Source organism: Brienomyrus brachyistius, chromosome 4 (genome assembly GCF_023856365.1).
Source record: "Brienomyrus brachyistius isolate T26 chromosome 4, BBRACH_0.4, whole genome shotgun sequence".
In the NCBI taxonomy this organism is placed as follows: Eukaryota; Metazoa; Chordata; class Actinopteri; order Osteoglossiformes; family Mormyridae; genus Brienomyrus; species Brienomyrus brachyistius.
The window spans coordinates 19494204-19511751 of record NC_064536.1 but is presented as its reverse complement, the minus strand read 5'-3'; the positions used below and the strand labels follow the sequence as shown (position 1 = coordinate 19511751).

The following is a 17548-nucleotide window of genomic DNA, read 5'->3' as shown; positions in this document are numbered from 1 at the left end:
ATGCCAGCTAATGAAACAAACTTATTTTGTCATTTTGTTTCCTATCTGTAGACACAAATTGGTGAAAAACAGAGGGAATTTCAGCAGGGAATTCAGACGAGAGAGAAGGAGCTGCAGGAGCTGAGAGAGGCTGTGGGCTCATTCACAGTGAGTATGAACCTGAGGAGAAGATAACAGCTGGCTTGTGATCATAATAAATTGTCTCTCAGATTGAACAGATTTCAGACTTATAGACTTGTGGGGATTAATAAAATTAATGTCCCTGTCGGTTAGTCTCGATCAGAGAATTGGTTGGTCAAAGGTGCTAGATAGCAGGATTTAACCAACCTGGTGTTACAAGAGTTAGAAAATTTCCTTGTAAAAATACCATTTATGGCCCTTTTCAGAAAATGCATCTATTCCATCAACTGTGTAATGCATGTAAACACCACAAAGACACCAATTAAACTGAGACCTAATGGTGACAACCAACCTGCCCCATACAGCCACCAGTCTCTGCCAAGTCCCTGCAGCTGACAGTGTATGAGCTTAATGAGTGATCATTTCCAATCAGTGCTGGCTGGGTTTCAGTACCTGAGGCATCCAGCATGGTGACGCTCCAAACCCCAGCCCTGTGCTGTTTTTATACCTCCTGTCGGCTCACATCTCCATTGTACAATGAGATCAAAAAGGGGCCAATTGTAATTTACCGTCCTCTGCTCCCTGTGTCACCAACAGAGATCAGCACAGTCAGCAGTGAAGGACAGCGAGAATATCTTCATTGAGATTATCCGCTCCATTAAGAAAAGACGTTCTGATGTGAGAGAGCTGATCAGAGATCAGGAGAAGGCTGCAGTGGATCAGGCTGAAGGACACATGGAGAGACTGGAGAAAGAGATTGATGAACTGAAGAGGAGACACTCTGAGCTGGAACAGCTTTCACACACAGAAGATCACATCCATGTCCTCCAGGTAACAGAACAGCTACTATGGCAATAAGAAAACCAGAGCATTCAAATGGATACATGTTCTCATTTGTATTTCAACTGGTCTATGTCAGATAATAATGGTCCTATTAATTTCATTCCAATAAACATTTGTGTTAATGAAACTGATTTATCTGACTACCTGTCTGTAGAGGTGCCAGGATGTTCCTGTCACCCCTGAAGCTGGATTTGGACCCAGAATATCAGTCAGTTCACAAAGCTGTTTTGGGAATGTGAGGATGGTCATTTCTGAACTGAAGGATCAACTGGAGAATGTTTGCGAAAAAAAAACAGCAGAGATCCATCACACAGGTTAATAAATAAATACATTTTCCAGTCTGTTCATGTTCATGTTAACACAGACCATGCAGAGAGAGTATGCAGTACAGTCAGCCTCACGTTTGTGTGAAGTCAGATTCAGTTTTCAAAAAGTGTAAGTCTTTGTGAAAACTGATGAAAGAGCTCCACATTCTACAAGCTGCAAAACCCAGGTTGCATAAATCATGTTTCTTCTAAATTATTGAATCCAAAAATCTGTAGGATGTGTAACGTACAATGATTTTCAATTTGTTAAAATGCTTGTTATTGTCCATCCCTCATACTGACAATACCCTACTGCTGGTGTCTCCACAGTGAGTGACGTCCATCTCCCACAAGTAAATTCCTTTTAGTCACATCCCTGTTTCTCTCTCTCTCCTTCTAGTTACCAAAGACACCATCCCACCAGTATCTGTGTCCACGACCAGATCAGAATTCTTACAATGTGAGTCTGTTCACACACACGCTTCTCTCTCCCTGTATGAGGTGGAGTGTGTTTTATTGTGTTTTACTGTGTTTCATTGTGTTTCATTTTCTTCTGCTAGTGGAGCTTCTCTTTCTCTCTCCTGCTGCCTCCTGGTCTTTCACATTTACATGAGCTGTTTTTGTCAGTAACCTTTGAATCCAGTTGCAATGCAATGCGAAGCAAGGCAAGTTTATTCAGGGTGTTTTTGCACTGCGCCAGGAACAGTACATTTGGTACTTCCCCTTTTCCACTGACTTCCAGTTGAGTACCAGTACCAGAAGTTCCATTACCCAAAATACCATTTCAGCAGGAGTACTTTTTTGGTACTTCAGAACTTTGGGGTGTATGACGTGTGTATGATGTGTAACTTACACTGATTTGCAGTTTGTTATAATGCTTGATATTGCCCATCCCTCTACTCTACTGCTGTTGTCTCCACAGTGAGTGAAGTCCATCTACCACAAGTAAATTCCTTTTACTCACATCCCTGTTTCTCTCTGTCTCTTTCTAGCTACTGAAGTGACCATGTCACCAGTATCTGTGCCCAGGACCACAGCAGGATTCTTACAATGTGAGTCTGTTCACAAACACACTTCTCTCTCCCTGTATGAGGTGGAGTGTGTTTTATTTAATTTTCTTCTGCTAGAGGAGCTTCTCTTTCTCTCTCCCGCTGCCTCCTGGTCTTTCTCATTTACATGAGCTGTTTATGTCAGTAGCCTTTGAATCCAATTGCAAAGCAAGGCAAGTTTATTCAGGGTGCTTATCCACTGCACCAAGTACGGTACATTTGGTACTTTCCCTTTTCCATTGACTTCCAGACAAGTACCGGTACCAAAAGTTCTGTTACCCAAAGTACCATTCCAGCAGGTGTACTTCATTGGTACTTCAGAATTTTTCGGGTGGAACTTGCAAACACGTTCACTGTTGATCTTAAAGACAATTTAAAAATCCTAAAAGCCAAACAAATAAATACTTAACTAAAAAAAAAGTTGCATTGTAGAGGTAGTGTATAACTGATTTCTTGCTGATTTAATCTATTAAAAAGCTGCAACAATCAGTAATGTTTCAAGTCCTGATTGTAATGAGCTGGCAGTGTTAGCAGACCTCAGGTCTTCAGGAAGCTTGTTCCACAGACAGGGAGCATAGAGACTAAAATCTGCTTCATGCTGCTTGGTCTTGAGTCTGGGACACTGAGTAAGCCTTTCCCAGATGAGCGCAGGGTCTGAATCCCTCATAACATTCAAGGAAATCAGAAACAGATTAAGGTCTGAGACTTTTAGTGCTACAGTATATACACAAGTAAGAATATTTCAAAATCAATCCTGTGATGCACAGGAAGCCAGTGCAGTGATTAAGGACCTGTGTACTATTCTCTACTTCCTTGGTGTTAGTTAGGACTCTGATGGCAGCATTCAGGGTGAGCTGTTGCTGTCTGGTTGATTTTTTGGTAAGACATGTGAAGACACCGATACAATGGACAAGCCTGCTGACAATAACCACATGAATAAGCTTTTCTGTATCTTGGTTATACAGAAATCCTTTAAGGTGGTGGGAGGCTGATTTTGGAATTGCCTTTATATTATGTAGCTGTTATAATTTAGGTCTCAGTCTAGAAGTGCACCAAGATTTCTGGCTTGGTTTGTCGATTTTTGCGTCCATGAATCAAGGTGAGCACTGACTTTCAGTCTTTCTCTTTTGGGGCCAAAATAATGTCAGTTTTTTTCTGTATTCAGTCATGCAACATTCTGGCAAATCTACTGATTGACTCGTTCAACGTACTTTTAATTGAATCTAAGTGGCTATACTGACATGGTGACACCATAATGTAGAGTTGTCTTGCATTTGGATAATTATGGTAAGAGATGTTATAATGTTTGCGATGGGCTGGCCCCCCATCCTTGGTTGTTCTCTGCCTCGTGCCCATTGCTTCTGGGATAGGCTCCGGACCCCCCGTGACCCAGTAGGATAAGCGGTTTGGAAAATGGATGGATGGATGTTATAATGTTCCAGTACTTGTGAAAAGTGGGGACAGAGCTTCACATACTACAAACTGCAAAACTGAGATCACATGAATCATGTTTTTTTCTGCTATAAAGAACCCAAAATCTGTATATGTAAGTTGCAATGATTTGCAGTTTGCTAAAATGCTTGTTATTGTCCATCCCTCATACTGACAATACCCTACTGCTGTTGTCTCCACAGTGAGTGAAGTCCATCTCCCACAAGTAAATTCCTTTTACTCACATCCCTGTTTCTCTCTCTGTCTCTTTCTAGCTACTGAAGTGACCATGTCACCTGTATCTGTGCCCAGGACCACAGCAGGATTCTTACAATGTGAGTCTGTTCACACACACGCTTCTCTGTCCCTGTATGAGGTGGAGTGTGTTTTATTTAATTTTCTTCTGCTAGGAGAGATTCTATTTCTCTCTCCTGCTGTCGCTTGGTCTTTCACATTTACATGAGCTGTTTATGTCAATAGCCTTTGAATCCAATTGCAAAGCAAGGCAAGTTTATTCAGGGTGCTTATCCACTGCACCAAGGAACATTCAAGGAAATCAAAAATAGATGAGGCCTGAGACCATTTAGTACAGAAGTAATATTTTTAAATCAATCCTGTGATACTCAGGAAGCCAGTGCAGTGATTAAGGAGCTGTGTGATATGCTCTACTTCCTTGGTGTTAGTGAGGACTCTGGTGGCAGCATCCTGGATGAGCTGCAGCTGTCTGACTGATTTATTACCAAGACCTGCAAAGACACCATTACAATAGTCTAACCTTCAGAAAATAGACACATGAACATGCTTTTCTGTATGTGGTTTAGACAGAAATCCTTTAAGATGGTGGGAGGCTGATTTTGGAATTGCCTTTATAGACCTGTTATGATTTAGGTCTCAGTCCAGAACTACATACAATATTTCTGGCTTGATTTGTAGAATTTTCTGTCCTTTATTCATGGTGAGCAATGAGTTTCAGTCTTTCTTTTTCGGGGACTTGCAAGTCCCACCCCAAAGTTCCAAAGTATTAAAAAAGTACCCCAGCTGCAATGGTACTTTGGGTACTTGGGACTTGTGGTTTTGACATACTACAAGCTGCATAATCCAGATCACACAAATCATGTTTCTTCTGCCTTATAGAACCCAAGAATGTCTATGATGTCTAACTTACGCTGATTTGCAGTTTGTTAAAATTCCTGCTATTGTCCCTCATAATGATAATAGCCTACTGCTGGTGTCTCCACAGTGAGTGAAGTCCATCTCCCACAAGTAAATTCCTTTTACTCACATCCCTGTTTCTCTCTATCTCCTTCTAGCTACTAAAGTGAGCATGTCACCAGTATCCGTGCCCAGGACCACAGCAGGATTCTTACCATGTGAGTCATTTCAGACAAATGCTTCTCTCTCCCTGTATGAGGTGGAGTTTGTATTATTGTGTTTCATTTCTTCTGCTAGTGGAGCTTCTCTTTCTGTCTCACTGTTTCCTGGTCTTTCACATTTACATTAGCTGTTTATATCAGGAGCCTTTGAATCCAACTGCTAAGTAATGCAGCTGGGGTACTTTTTTGATACTTCGGAACTTTGGGGTGAGACTTGGAAATGCGTTCATTGATGATTTAAAAGACAATTTAAAAAGCCTAAAAGCCAAACAAACAAAGAAATACTTAACTAAAAAGAAGGTGCATTGTAGAGTCAGTGCATCACTGAATTCCTGCTGATTTAATCTGTTGAAAAGCTGCAACAAACAGCAATGTTTTGAGCCATGATTATAATGAGCTGACCGCATCAGCAAACCACACATCTTCAGGAAGCTTGTTCTACACACAGGAAGCATAGAGACTAAAATCTGCTTCACCCTGCTTGGTCTTGTGGTGCATTCAATTACCTCTCCGAAGTCGTAAATTCCAAGGTGCGTGACGTCATGTCCGACAATCTCCCATTGGAGCTACACATCTCGGAACAAACATGGCTGCCTCCACAAACACGCTGTTGTGTGTTGTTGTTTTATATTTTAGCATATTTGGAGTAAGATTCATTTTTCCAAGAGACAGAAACAAGAAACTCAAACTAGTCAAACCACATTAAAAGTTTTACAATATTTTAATAGATCCATAGTAATGTTCTTTTTTCGAGAGGAAAACAAACTACAAACAAACAAAAGGCATTAACAAGTCTGGTAAAAACATGAATTTGCACCCTAGGATACTGTTTACGGTCATGATATGATAGTGTCTAAATCGACTGTGTGCAATTACATTTATAACTATTGATACATTTCACTAAATAAACATTATAAAATATTTATAAAACAGAATTATTGTTGACTGTGTAAGCAGCCATGTTGAAATGACATCACAGGGGAATCTCAGACAACAAATTTCTGTCTGACATCAATGTTAGAGGCATGTTTCCGACAGGAAGTGACTTTTTTCATGAGGTTTTTATCCGAGTTCCAACTTGGAGAGAGATAATCAAACACAGGACTGAATCTGGGAAGACTGAGTAAACCTTTCCTAGATGAACTCATGGTCCGAATCCCTCATAACATTCAAGGAAACCAGAAATAGATTTAGACCTGAGGTAATTTAGTAAAGAAGTAACATTTTAAACTCAATCCTGTGATACACATTAAGCTGGTGTAGTGATTAAGGACCTGTGTAGTATGCGCTACTTCCTTGGTGTTAGTGAGGACTCTAGTGGAAGCATTCAGGGTGAGCTGTTGTTGTCTGGTAGATGTTTTGGCAAGACCCATGAAGACACCTTTACAATAGTCTAACCTTCAGAAAATAGACACATGAACAAGCTTTTCTGTATCTTGGTTAGACAGAAATCCTTTAAGGTGGTGGGAGGCTGATTTTGGAATTGCCTTTATATTATGTAGCTGTTAGAATTTAGGTTTCAGTCCAGAAGTGCACCAAAATTTCTGGCTTGATTTGTCGATTTTTGTGTCCATGATTCAAGGTGAACAATGACTTCCAGTCTTTCATTTTTGGAGCCAAAATCAATAGTGTCAGTTTTTTCTGTATTCAGTCATGGAACATTCTGGAAAATCTGCTCATTGATTGGTTCAATGTACTTTTAATTGAATCTAAGTGGCTATACTCACATGGTGACACCATTATATAGAGTTGTGTTTCTTTTGGATAATTATGGTAAGAGATGTTATAATGTTCCAGTACTTGTGAAAAGTGGTGACAGAGCTTCACATACTACAAACTGCAAAACTGAGATCACATGAATCATGCTTCTTCTGCTATATAGAGCCCAAAATCTGTATGATGTGTAAGTTGCAATGATTTGCAGTTTGCTAAAAAGCTTGTTATTGTCCATCCTTCGTAATGATAATACTCTACTGCTGTTGTCTCCACAGTGAGTGAAGTCCATCTCCCACAAGGAAATTCCTTTTACTCACATTCCTGTTTCACTCTGTCTCCTTCTAGTTACTAAAGTGACCATGTCATCTGTATCTGTGCCCAGGACAACAGCAGGATTCTTACCATGTAAGTCTGTTCACACACACGCTTCTCTCTCCCTGTATGAGGTGGAGTGTGTTTTACTGTGTTTCATTTTCTTCTGCTAGTGCAGCTTCTCTTTCTCTCTCCCGCTGCCTCTTGGTCTTTCACATTTACATGAGCTGTTTATGTCAGTAACATTTGAATCCAGTTGCAATACAAGGCAAATTCATTCATGGTGATTTTCCACTGCACCAGGTATGGTACATTTGGTACTTCCCCTTTTCCACTGACTTCCGGTCGAGTACCAGTACCAAAAGTTCCAGTACTCAAAATACCAAGCAGGAGTACTTTTTTGGTACTTCGGAACTTTGGGGTGTATGACGTGTGTATGATGTGTAACTTACACTGATTTGCAGTTTATTATAATTCTTGATATTGCGCATCCCTCTACTCTACTGCTGTTGTCTCCATGGTGAATGAAGTCCATCTACCACAAGTAAATTCCTTTTACTCACATCCCTGTTTCTCTCTGTCTCCTTCTAGCTACTAAAGTGACCATGTCACCTGTATCTGTGCCCAGGACCACAGCAGGATTCTTACCATGTGAGTCTGTTCACACACACGCTTCTCTCACCCTGTATGAGGTGGAGTGTGTTTTATTGTTTTCTTCTGCTAGGGGAGCTTCTCGTTCTCTCTCCTGCTGTTTTAGACAGTGTTACAGACCTCAGGTCTTCAGGAAGCTTGTTCCACAGACAGGGAGCATAGAGACTAAAAGCTGCTACAGCCTGCTTGGTCTTCATTCTGGGATCCTGAGTGAATGTTTCCCAGAGGACCTCAGGGGTCTGGATGCTTCATAACATTCAAAGAAATTAGTGCCATTTAGTGCCTTTTACACAAGTAATATTTAATTATTAATCCTGAGATGCTCAGGAAACCAGTGCAGTGATTAAGGACCTGTGTGATATGCTCTACTTCCTTGGTGTTAGTGAGGACTCTGATGGAAGCATTCTGGATGAACTGCAGCTGTCTGACTGATTTATTACCAAGACCTGTGAAGACACCATTACAATAGTCTAACCTTCAGACAATAGACACATGAACATGCTTTTCTGTATCTGGTTTAGTGAGAAATCCTCTATGTTTTTAAGGGGGTGGGAGGTTGATTTTGTAATTGGCTTTATGTGACCAAACCTGCACCAAGATATCTGGCTTGATTTGTCGATATTTGTGTCCATGATTCAAGGTGAACAATGACTTTCAGTCTTTCATTTTTGGAGCCAAAATCAATAGTGTCAGTTTTTTCTGTATTCAGCCATGGAACATTCTGGAAAATCTGCTCATTGATTGGTTCAATGTACTTTTAATTGAATCTAAGTGGCTATACTCACATGGTGACACCATTATATAGAGTTGTGTTTCTTTTGGATAATTATGGTAAGAGATGTTATAATGTTCCAGTACTTGTGAAAAGTGGTGACAGAGCTTCACATACTACAAACTGCAAAACTGAGATCACATGAATCATGCTTCTTCTGCTATATAGAGCCCAAAATCTGTATGATGTGTAAGTTGCAATGATTTGCAGTTTGCTAAAATGATTGTTATTGTCCATCCTTCGTAATGATAATACTCTACTGCTGTTGTCTCCACAGTGAATGAAGTCCATCTCCCACAAGGAAATTCCTTTTACTCACATCCCTGTTTCTCTCTGTCTCCTTCTAGCTACTAAAGTGACCATGTCACCTGTATCTGTGCCCAGGACCACAGCAGGATTCTTACAATGTGAGTCTGTTCACACACACGCTTCTCTCTCCCTGTATGAGGTGGAATGTGTTTTATTGTGTTTTATTGTGTTTTATTGTGTTTTACTGTGTTTCATCTTCTTCTGCTAGAGGAGCTTCACTTTCTCTCTCCCGCTGCCTCTTGGTCTTTCACATTTACATGAGCTGTTTATGTCAGGAGCCTTTGAATCCAATTGCAAAGCAAGGCAAGTTTATTCATGGTGCTTTTCCACTGCACCAGGTACGGTATATTTGGTACTTCCCCTTTTCCACTGACTTCCGGTCGAGTACCAGTACCAGAAGTTCCATTACCCAATATACCATTTCAGCAGGAGTACTTTTTTGGTACTTCGGAACTTTGGGGTGTATGACGTGTGTATGATGTGTAACTTAAACTGATTTGCAGTTTGTTATAATGCTTGATATTGCGCATCCCTCTACTCTCCTGCTGGTGTCTCCACAGTCAGTGAAGTCCATCCCCCACAAGTAAATTCCTTTTACTCACATCCCTGTTTCTCTCTGTCGTTTTGGGTGTTTTTCCACTGCACCAGGTATGGTACTTTTGGTACTTTCCCTTTTCCATTGACTTCCAGTCGAGTACCAGTATCCAAAGTTCCAGTACCCAAAGTATACCATTACAGCTGCGGTGCATTTTTGGTACTTCAAAACTTTTGAGTTAGACTTGCAAATGCGTTCATTGTCATTTTAAAAGGCATTTTAAAAAGCCTAAAAGCCAAGCAAGCAACAAAAAGTTAACTAAAAAGAAGTTAGATGCAGTGTATAACTAAACTCCTGTTGGTTAAATCTATTGAACAGCTGCAGGAAACAGTAAAATTTTAAGCCCTGATTATTCTGAGCTGACAGTGTTAGCAGACCTCAGGTCTTCAGGAAGTTTGTTCCACAGATGGGGAGCATAGAGAGTAAAATCTGCTTCGCCCTGCTTGGTTTTGATTCTGGCAACACTGAGTAAACCTTTCCCAGAAAACAGGAGGAGAGTATCAAAGACAACGAACTCACCAATTTACATTAACACCACAACCATATCTGCCCTATGAGACACACAGACACGGGCAGCTTCGGAATGCTAGGCCCCTCCCATCAGGAAGAGGCCAGTCAGGATTGGTTAGATCTTCCACTGGAACACTGAGCACCAATGATGGGTTGCCTTAAATTTCAAATGGATAGGGCTTAACAGTCAGGAGCAGCAATCCTGTTCTTGACAGTTCCGGTAAAAGGAGAAGAAAAAATAAATCTGATATATACACTCTCTTATGCATGTAACACTATAATCACGTGGTGACACCATAATGTAGAGTTGTGTGTCATTTACTTAATTGTGATGAGATTTTGATAACACTTTACTGAAGTCCATGTTTTTAGTAATTCATAGTGCATTATAATGCATTCATAAAGCATTATAAACATTGCTGTAAATATTTATGAAATGGCATAACATGAACATGATAAAGCTCTCATCTATAATCTATTATAGATACCTGCATAATGCAATACAAAGCATCCTTTATGTTTAGCCAACTATTATAATGCATTACGAAGGTGTCTGTGGTGCATTATGGATGACTGCTGCATCAAGCATTCATTATGTATAATACACATGGCTATAATTCATTCCTTTTCAAAAATTTTCATACCCATGTTTACAATGCTTTATGAATGCATTATTATTTGTTATGAATTAATTTTCAATTACTATTTATATGCCCTTACGTAAAATGAGATTTTATAGTGTTCCATAATCTGAGGAAATGGATGCATGTAGATGTTGAATGGAGAGGCTCAAGAGTGGACCCTTGAGGAACTCCACACGTAATTTTCGTTCACTCGGATTCATAATTATCCTTTTAACACAAAGTAGTCCCTGTCTCATCAATAGAATTCAAACCAATCATTTATCTATATCGTATCATGGTGCCATAAAGACCCACCCCTTTTTCTACTCCGTCTGGCAGTATCTTATAGTCGAGCGCAGCACTGAGATCCAATAATACCAAAACTGAGATTTTTGGTTCATCACTTCTCAGATGTCACTTAAAACATTAACAAGTGGACACTCATTAATGTGGTGTGGTTGAAATCCAGAGTGAAAAGCTTCTAAGGTCATTGTTTTGCACCATGAAAGAATGATATTGCAAAAGGAAAATTCCTGATAGATGGACTTGTTCTGAGCTGAAAAGTGAGCCTCAATAAGCAGAAGTAACTGGAGTCTCCAGATAACCAACCTTTCCTTGAACTGTCTGATCTTTCCTTGAACTGTCTGATCTTTCCTTCAACTGTCTGATCTTTCCTTCAACTGTCTGATCTTTCCTTCAACTGTCTGGTTCCTCCTTTGGCTATAAGATTGCATTTGTTGTTCGAGGAGCAGAGCACGAGATGCATGATTGCTGAGTGTCTGTTCCCTTTGAGCTCATCGAATAATAAAGATTGTTAAACACTTAAACATCCCACTTCATGGTGGTGCTTCATGAGATGCTGGGCTTCGTCATGGGATTAATCGGGATTAATGGGATTAATCGCTCTTCCTCTTGCTTACAGACTCCTGCCAGCTGACATTGGACCCCAACACAGCACACAGATACCTGTCTCTGTCAGAGGGGAACAGGAAGGTGACATGGGGGGCAGAGCAGCCATATCCTGATCATCTAGAGAGATTTGACTGGTGGGACCAAATTCTGTGCAAAGAGAGTTTTACTAGTCACGCTTACTGGGAGGCTGAGTGGAGTGGAGGTGGAGCTGAAATAGGAGTGACTTATAAAGGAATCGGGAGGAAAGGATGGAGTGATGACTGTCGGCTTGGAATGAATGACAAGTCATGGATGCTGAGCTGCTCTCCTTGCCGTTACTCTGTCTGCCACAATAATAAAGAGATTGACATACCCATAAAGCCCTCAGACTCCCGCAGAGTAGGAGTGTATCTGGACTGGGAGGCTGATACTCTGTCCTTCTACAGAGTCTCCTCTGAAGGACTGACCCTCCTGTACAGCTTCACCTCCTCATTCACTGAACCCCTCTGCCCAGCATTTTGGGTTTATTATGCAAAATCCTCCGTGTCGTTGTGCATGCTGGGATAGCTCACTGTGTGCTGGAGGAATCATTTTTACCTTATCAGAGTGTCTCATGTTGCTACTTTTCCACGGCAAAAGCTAAAATCTCTGCTTTTTAACCAGTATAACCTTTTTTACTCTGTAAGTGTAATGCATGTTAGGCAAAAATAAATAACTGGGTTCAGCAAGCTGAACAGACATGTAAAATGTCTCTCAAATTGTAATTGTCTCTCTAATGTTTTTCTCTCTAATTAAAATGTCATGAACCGTAATCCTCATGGGGAGTGGCGGCTTTTCCCTTCCCCTGTATAAGTACATTTTATATATTTCTGTTTACATTTGTGCTCTGTCAGAGAGATATTAGGTGGTACATTGGGCGGAGCTTAATTCTCCGCTTCTGACGTCATAAGAGGAAGTGTTGCATCCTTGATTCTGATTGGTCGAGGGTTTACGCCCATATATGGTAACAATACATGCTTATGCCACGTGTTGCCGATAGGGGGGTTTGGGAGATTAAACTTTAATAGAATGAAAATACATTACATGTATTTTATTAATGTGCTTTTTTGATTACGTTTTTAAGGTATAATAAAACATAGAGCAGGATAATGGCAAGCTAGCGCATACACGTTCAGCGGGGGCGTCCGGCCGGCCCCGTGTTGTAAGCACCGCGGCGTATTTTAAAAGAAAGCACCCAAATGTTTTAAAAGAAAGCACCAAAATGTTTTAAAAGAAGAAAGCACCAAAAGAAGGAAACCCCTTAGTGTTATTTTAAAAGAAAAAAGCAGGGTGAATTTAAACAAGCATGCCCGAAAGAAGCAGCAGAAGAGCAAATTTAAACAAGCGCAAACAACATACAGCCCGTCGTTTTAAAAGAAGCGATCACTCATTACATTTAACCAACACGAAAGACTTTAGTTATATTTACCAGGTTTGAGAAAGCATGTAAGCGGCAAACTTTTAGAAGAAATAGGACGAAACGATCCCAGAGACCTGCCACATGCTACTACTCTGTTTGAACAACGCGGGTCGGAATGGACGATCGCTAGTCCGGTGTTTGGCGCATGCGCACCCACGCCGACGCCCCTTTCAAAATGGCTACGCCGGCGGAGCGCCTGTTTTAGCAAATAAAACCCCTATAGCCGTAATGTTTTTAAGGAATGAAGCACTTTTCTGCCAATGTGAATAATAAAGTAAAGCGCTCTGTGCATTTTCGACAGCAATAATCAAAGAATAACGCTGTTAATTCTTGTTTAAGCGAGCGCATGCGCGTAGATCCACACAGTATTTCCTTTATTGAGCCAGCTCGTTGCGTCAAGCAACTGTCAAATGGCGATCAGTTGTCAAATTGTCTCATACAGAAAATGCCAGCCATATGTTTGGGAGCCAACTCGTTGCGTCAAGCAACTGTCAAATGGCGAACAATTGTCGCTGGACCAAGAATTCATGCATCTACCTTTGCAATGCAACTACCTTTTTCTCGGGTCGACAGCACAACACCCCCGGATTGCTTAGCTACATTTAGCTAAATTTATCTACGTACGGTTAATCAAAAGGTGTAACCAGAACTTGAAAAGATGTATGACAACACATGCTGAGCTTTTATTTCAAATAAGCCCCTTTAACCTCATCGTTTTAAGCAATGAAACTCTTTTCGGCTAATGTGTTATTTAAAGTAAAACATCTTAAGCATTTCGACAACAAGAATCAAGGAATAACGCTGGCGATCCTTGTTAAAATAACTCTCTCCATGTCGTGCTTGTGCGTACAGCCACGATACCCACACACCACTGTCTTTTATTGAAAACAGCTGAGGCAAGTCGTTTTCGGAACTTTAAAGTGTGTATACAATAAGTAAACGTGTGTAAAAGAAGTATAAAATGTGTTATAAAGCGCATAGCCAACGATAATTACTAAAGAATTTAAGCATATAATAGCCCAGACTTACCATGGCCTATAGCCGGTAGAAATGGAGCTATCCTACGGCCTACAAGATAAAAGCATATGGCACCAAATTGGAATCGCTAGTCTTTAAAGTAATAAAATACATTATATGAATTTATTAATGCGATATTCTAAATACGTTTTAAGGGGTCATCGGACGCGTCGAGCTTTTCTAGCTAGAGAGGAAAGAGAGTCGGGGCAGATTTGAATGGTAAAAGCAGTAGTTGTGTATTATTAACGGTTTATTTTTTAACAAAATGTCCTATTTTATAACGGTAAAAACACAGCAATACTGTTTTTAGGGGGGATTTATGCGTATTGCATGTCTAGACATGTCGATCAGCTAATGTCCGCGGCAGTGGGAAACGGGTCGTAGGCGCGAGAGCTTTTGGAGCCGTGAGCGATAAGCCTATGAGAAGGAAGCGTCAATTGACAAATTGTTGCAGAGTGCGTGTAACATCTCGTTTAACCGCTGGTCCTGAGTGTGACAAGCAGACAGACAGCATTCACGCCCCGGCAGAAAGCACATTACGTCTATTTGGTAATCTGTTTTATTCGTAAATAGTATAAAATAATATATGTCTAATTGAAATAAAAGTCGATGTCTAACACCACAGCTCTGGGACTCTAGCATAGCCCCGGGCGCCCCGCAGCGGGTCTGTGGGGCTGGATGAAGTATCTAACTTCAATGGCTTAATCAGCAGGGTAAAGTGCCGTAACTTAAACGGGGGTATGACAAATTATTATAAAGTTTAAGCCAATAAGATTTAATTAATAAAATAATTTAGCTGTTTTTGTTCGTTTTATTTTCAATAAAGCACACCCAGCACATTATTAATGTAATAGATGCAGGAACTAGTGAGCGGTATTTAGCTACGAACTTCAAAAACATTTTTAAAACTTTGTTAGACTAATACCTTAGTTATTTCAATAATTTAAGGGATAAAAACATTTGTCGTGTTTGTCAATGTGTTATTTTAAGTAAATGCGTTATTTTCCAACGCCAAAAGCCCTGTCATGTTTTAAGTGAGAAATGATATGGACTAGCAACTCTCTCTGGGGGGAGCAACCCCGGTTAGGTACTATTAAGCAGCATTTAGTGACATGCATCAAAACACATTTTTAAAAACTTTGAAAGAATAAAGTCTTAGTTATTTTAATAAATAGTTTTTCAGTAAATGTTTATTCACGCGCATGCACACAAACACACACACACACACCGGAGGTCGGGGGGCTTTAGAGTTTAACTTTAGGTTGCTGATCGCAATGTGTGACCAAACCCCAAAGCACCCTAACTTAGTCGTTTACTAACTTATCGCGAAAAACAGACAGAAATAGACTTGTAAATTTTAAAGAAAAGACATTAACTGTTTTTTGTTAATGTTTAAAGGTATACAAACTACAGTTGTATAGGACACGCGCACAAAAAACACTAAAAGAGTTTTGCTCAGTAAAAAAACACCAAACATATATTGTTCACGCTTTTTATTAAAATGTATAAGGGTTTGTTTTGTTATAGGGAAATTTTAAATTAATATGAGTGGGATATAAGTCATTTAGGCAACAAGATTTGAGGAAGAACCTAAATAGTGGCTGGAAATGACCGACCAGGCAGGCAGAAGTGTGCTTTCCTTATCTCACAAGTCATGGAAGGGTAGGGTGGGGTGGGGGGACACATAAGTGGGGGGTAGGAACTGTGGAATCAGGCAGGGTGGGTAAGAATTTAGGATATAGTCTTGTTATTTTAAAGAAGGGGTACATGATTATTTTAATTGCATTTAATAGGAACCAGTAAGATGCATTTAGCACCATGCTGCAAATACACATTAAAACCTTTAAAGAATAAGGTCATAGTTATTTTAATAAAGACATCCTACAAGGTGCCCACGGCCCTAACTTATATAATCTACAAGCTTGATCCGAGATGCTTGCTGGAGTACAATGCTAAGTTGACATCGGTAACGGAGCTGCAGCCTGTTTGATAGTTAATGAAACATAGTTAAAATTCAACAGTGTCAGCAGTCATCCACGATGCAGGGAGAATACAGATTGACTGTAACAACCCCGTTTATCAGCTGGCATTATTTACATTTTTTTTTTGTTGACAGAATAAAGCCTTAGTTATTTTAATAAATATGTTTTTCAGTAAATGTATACTCATGCTTATGTGCACAAACACACACACACACACACACACCGGTGGTCAGGGGCTTTAGAGTTTAACTTTAGGTCTGTGAAAGTATAGGACCGCAATGTGTATACAGACCCCAAAGCACCCTAACTTAGTCGTTTACTAACTTATCGCGAAAAAACAGACAGAAATAGACTTGTAAATTTTAAAGAAAAGACATTAACTGTTTTTGTTGATGTTTAAAGGTATACAAACTACAGTTGTATCGGACACGCACACAAAAACACTAAAAGAGTTTGCTCAGTCAAAAAACACCAAACATATATTGTTCAGGTTTTTTTATTAAAATGTATAAGGATTGTTTTGTTATAGCGAAATTTTAAATTAATATGAGTGTGATATAAGTCATTTAGGCAACAAGATTTGTTGAGGCAACGTTTATCTGTTGTCATTATTTAATTTATTTTATTTTTTTTGACAGAATAAAGCCTTAGTTATTTTAATAAATGTGTTTTTTCAGTAAATGTGTATTCATGCTCATGTGCACAAACACACACACACACCGGTGGTCAGGAGCTTTAGAGTTTAATAAATTAAATAATGACAACAGATAAACGGGTCGTTATAGTCAATCTGTAGTCTCCCTGCATAGTGGATGACTACTGACACTGTTGAATTTGAACTGTGTTTCATTAACTATCAAACAGGCTGCAGCCCCGTTACCGTTGTCAACTTAGCATTGTACTCCAGCAAGCATCTCAGATCAAGCTTGTAGATTATATAAGCTGGGGCCGTGGGCACCTTGTAGGGTGTCTTTATTAAAATAACTAAGACCTTATTCTTTAAAGTTTTTAATGTGTATTTGCAGCATGGTGCTAAATGCAGCTTACTGGTTCCTATTAAATGCAATTAAAATAATCATGTACACCTTCTTTAAAATAACAAGACTATATCCTAAATTCTTACACCCTTGCCTGAATCCACAGTTCCTACCCCCCCACTTATGTGTCCCCCCTCCCAGCCTTCCATGACTTGTGAGATAAGGAAAGCACACTTCTGCCTGCCTGGTCGGTCATTTCTAGCCGCTATTTAGGTTCTTCCTCAAATCTTGTTGCCTAAATGACTTATATCACACTCATATTAATTTAAAATTTCGCTATAACAAAACAATCCTTATACATTTTAATAAAAAAACCTGAACAATATATGTTTGGTGTTTTTTGACTGAGCAAACTCTTTTAGTGTTTTTGTGTGCGTGTCCGATACAACTGTAGTTTGTATACCTTTAAACATCAACAAAAACAGTTAATGTCTTTTCTTTAAAATTTACAAGTCTATTTCTGTCTGTTTTTTCGCGATAAGTTAGTAAACGACTAAGTTAGGGTGCTTTGGGGTCTGTATACACATTGCGGTCCTATACTTTCACAGACCTA

At 39.7% G+C, this 17548-nt stretch overlaps 2 protein-coding genes across 3 annotated transcripts in view; one reads left to right on the top strand and one right to left on the bottom strand.

Annotated features, from left to right (window-relative positions):
- The window catches only part of LOC125739602 (NACHT, LRR and PYD domains-containing protein 12-like), a 926911-nt gene that overhangs the window by 380996 nt on the left and 528367 nt on the right, over window positions 1-17548 (bottom strand). The window lies entirely within an intron of this gene.
- Window positions 1-17548, top strand: part of LOC125739613 (tripartite motif-containing protein 16-like) — a 100307-nt gene that overhangs the window by 1307 nt on the left and 81452 nt on the right. Inside the window, exons 2-11 of one of the 2 annotated variants that reach the window (XM_049009905.1) lie at window positions 52-147; window positions 718-951; window positions 1118-1277; window positions 1669-1728; window positions 4024-4083; window positions 5059-5118; window positions 7183-7242; window positions 7741-7800; window positions 8920-8979; window positions 11532-12312. In XM_049009905.1, the coding sequence (XP_048865862.1) occupies window positions 52-147; window positions 718-951; window positions 1118-1277; window positions 1669-1728; window positions 4024-4083; window positions 5059-5118; window positions 7183-7242; window positions 7741-7800; window positions 8920-8979; window positions 11532-12067 (1386 nt within the window). In that variant the 3' untranslated portion in view covers window positions 12068-12312. Of the gene's footprint in view, window positions 1-51; window positions 148-717; window positions 952-1117; window positions 1278-1668; window positions 1729-4023; window positions 4084-5058; window positions 5119-7182; window positions 7243-7740; window positions 7801-8919; window positions 8980-11531; window positions 12313-17548 lie in introns of those variants that run through there. The other variant, XM_049009904.1, reaches the window with a different exon arrangement.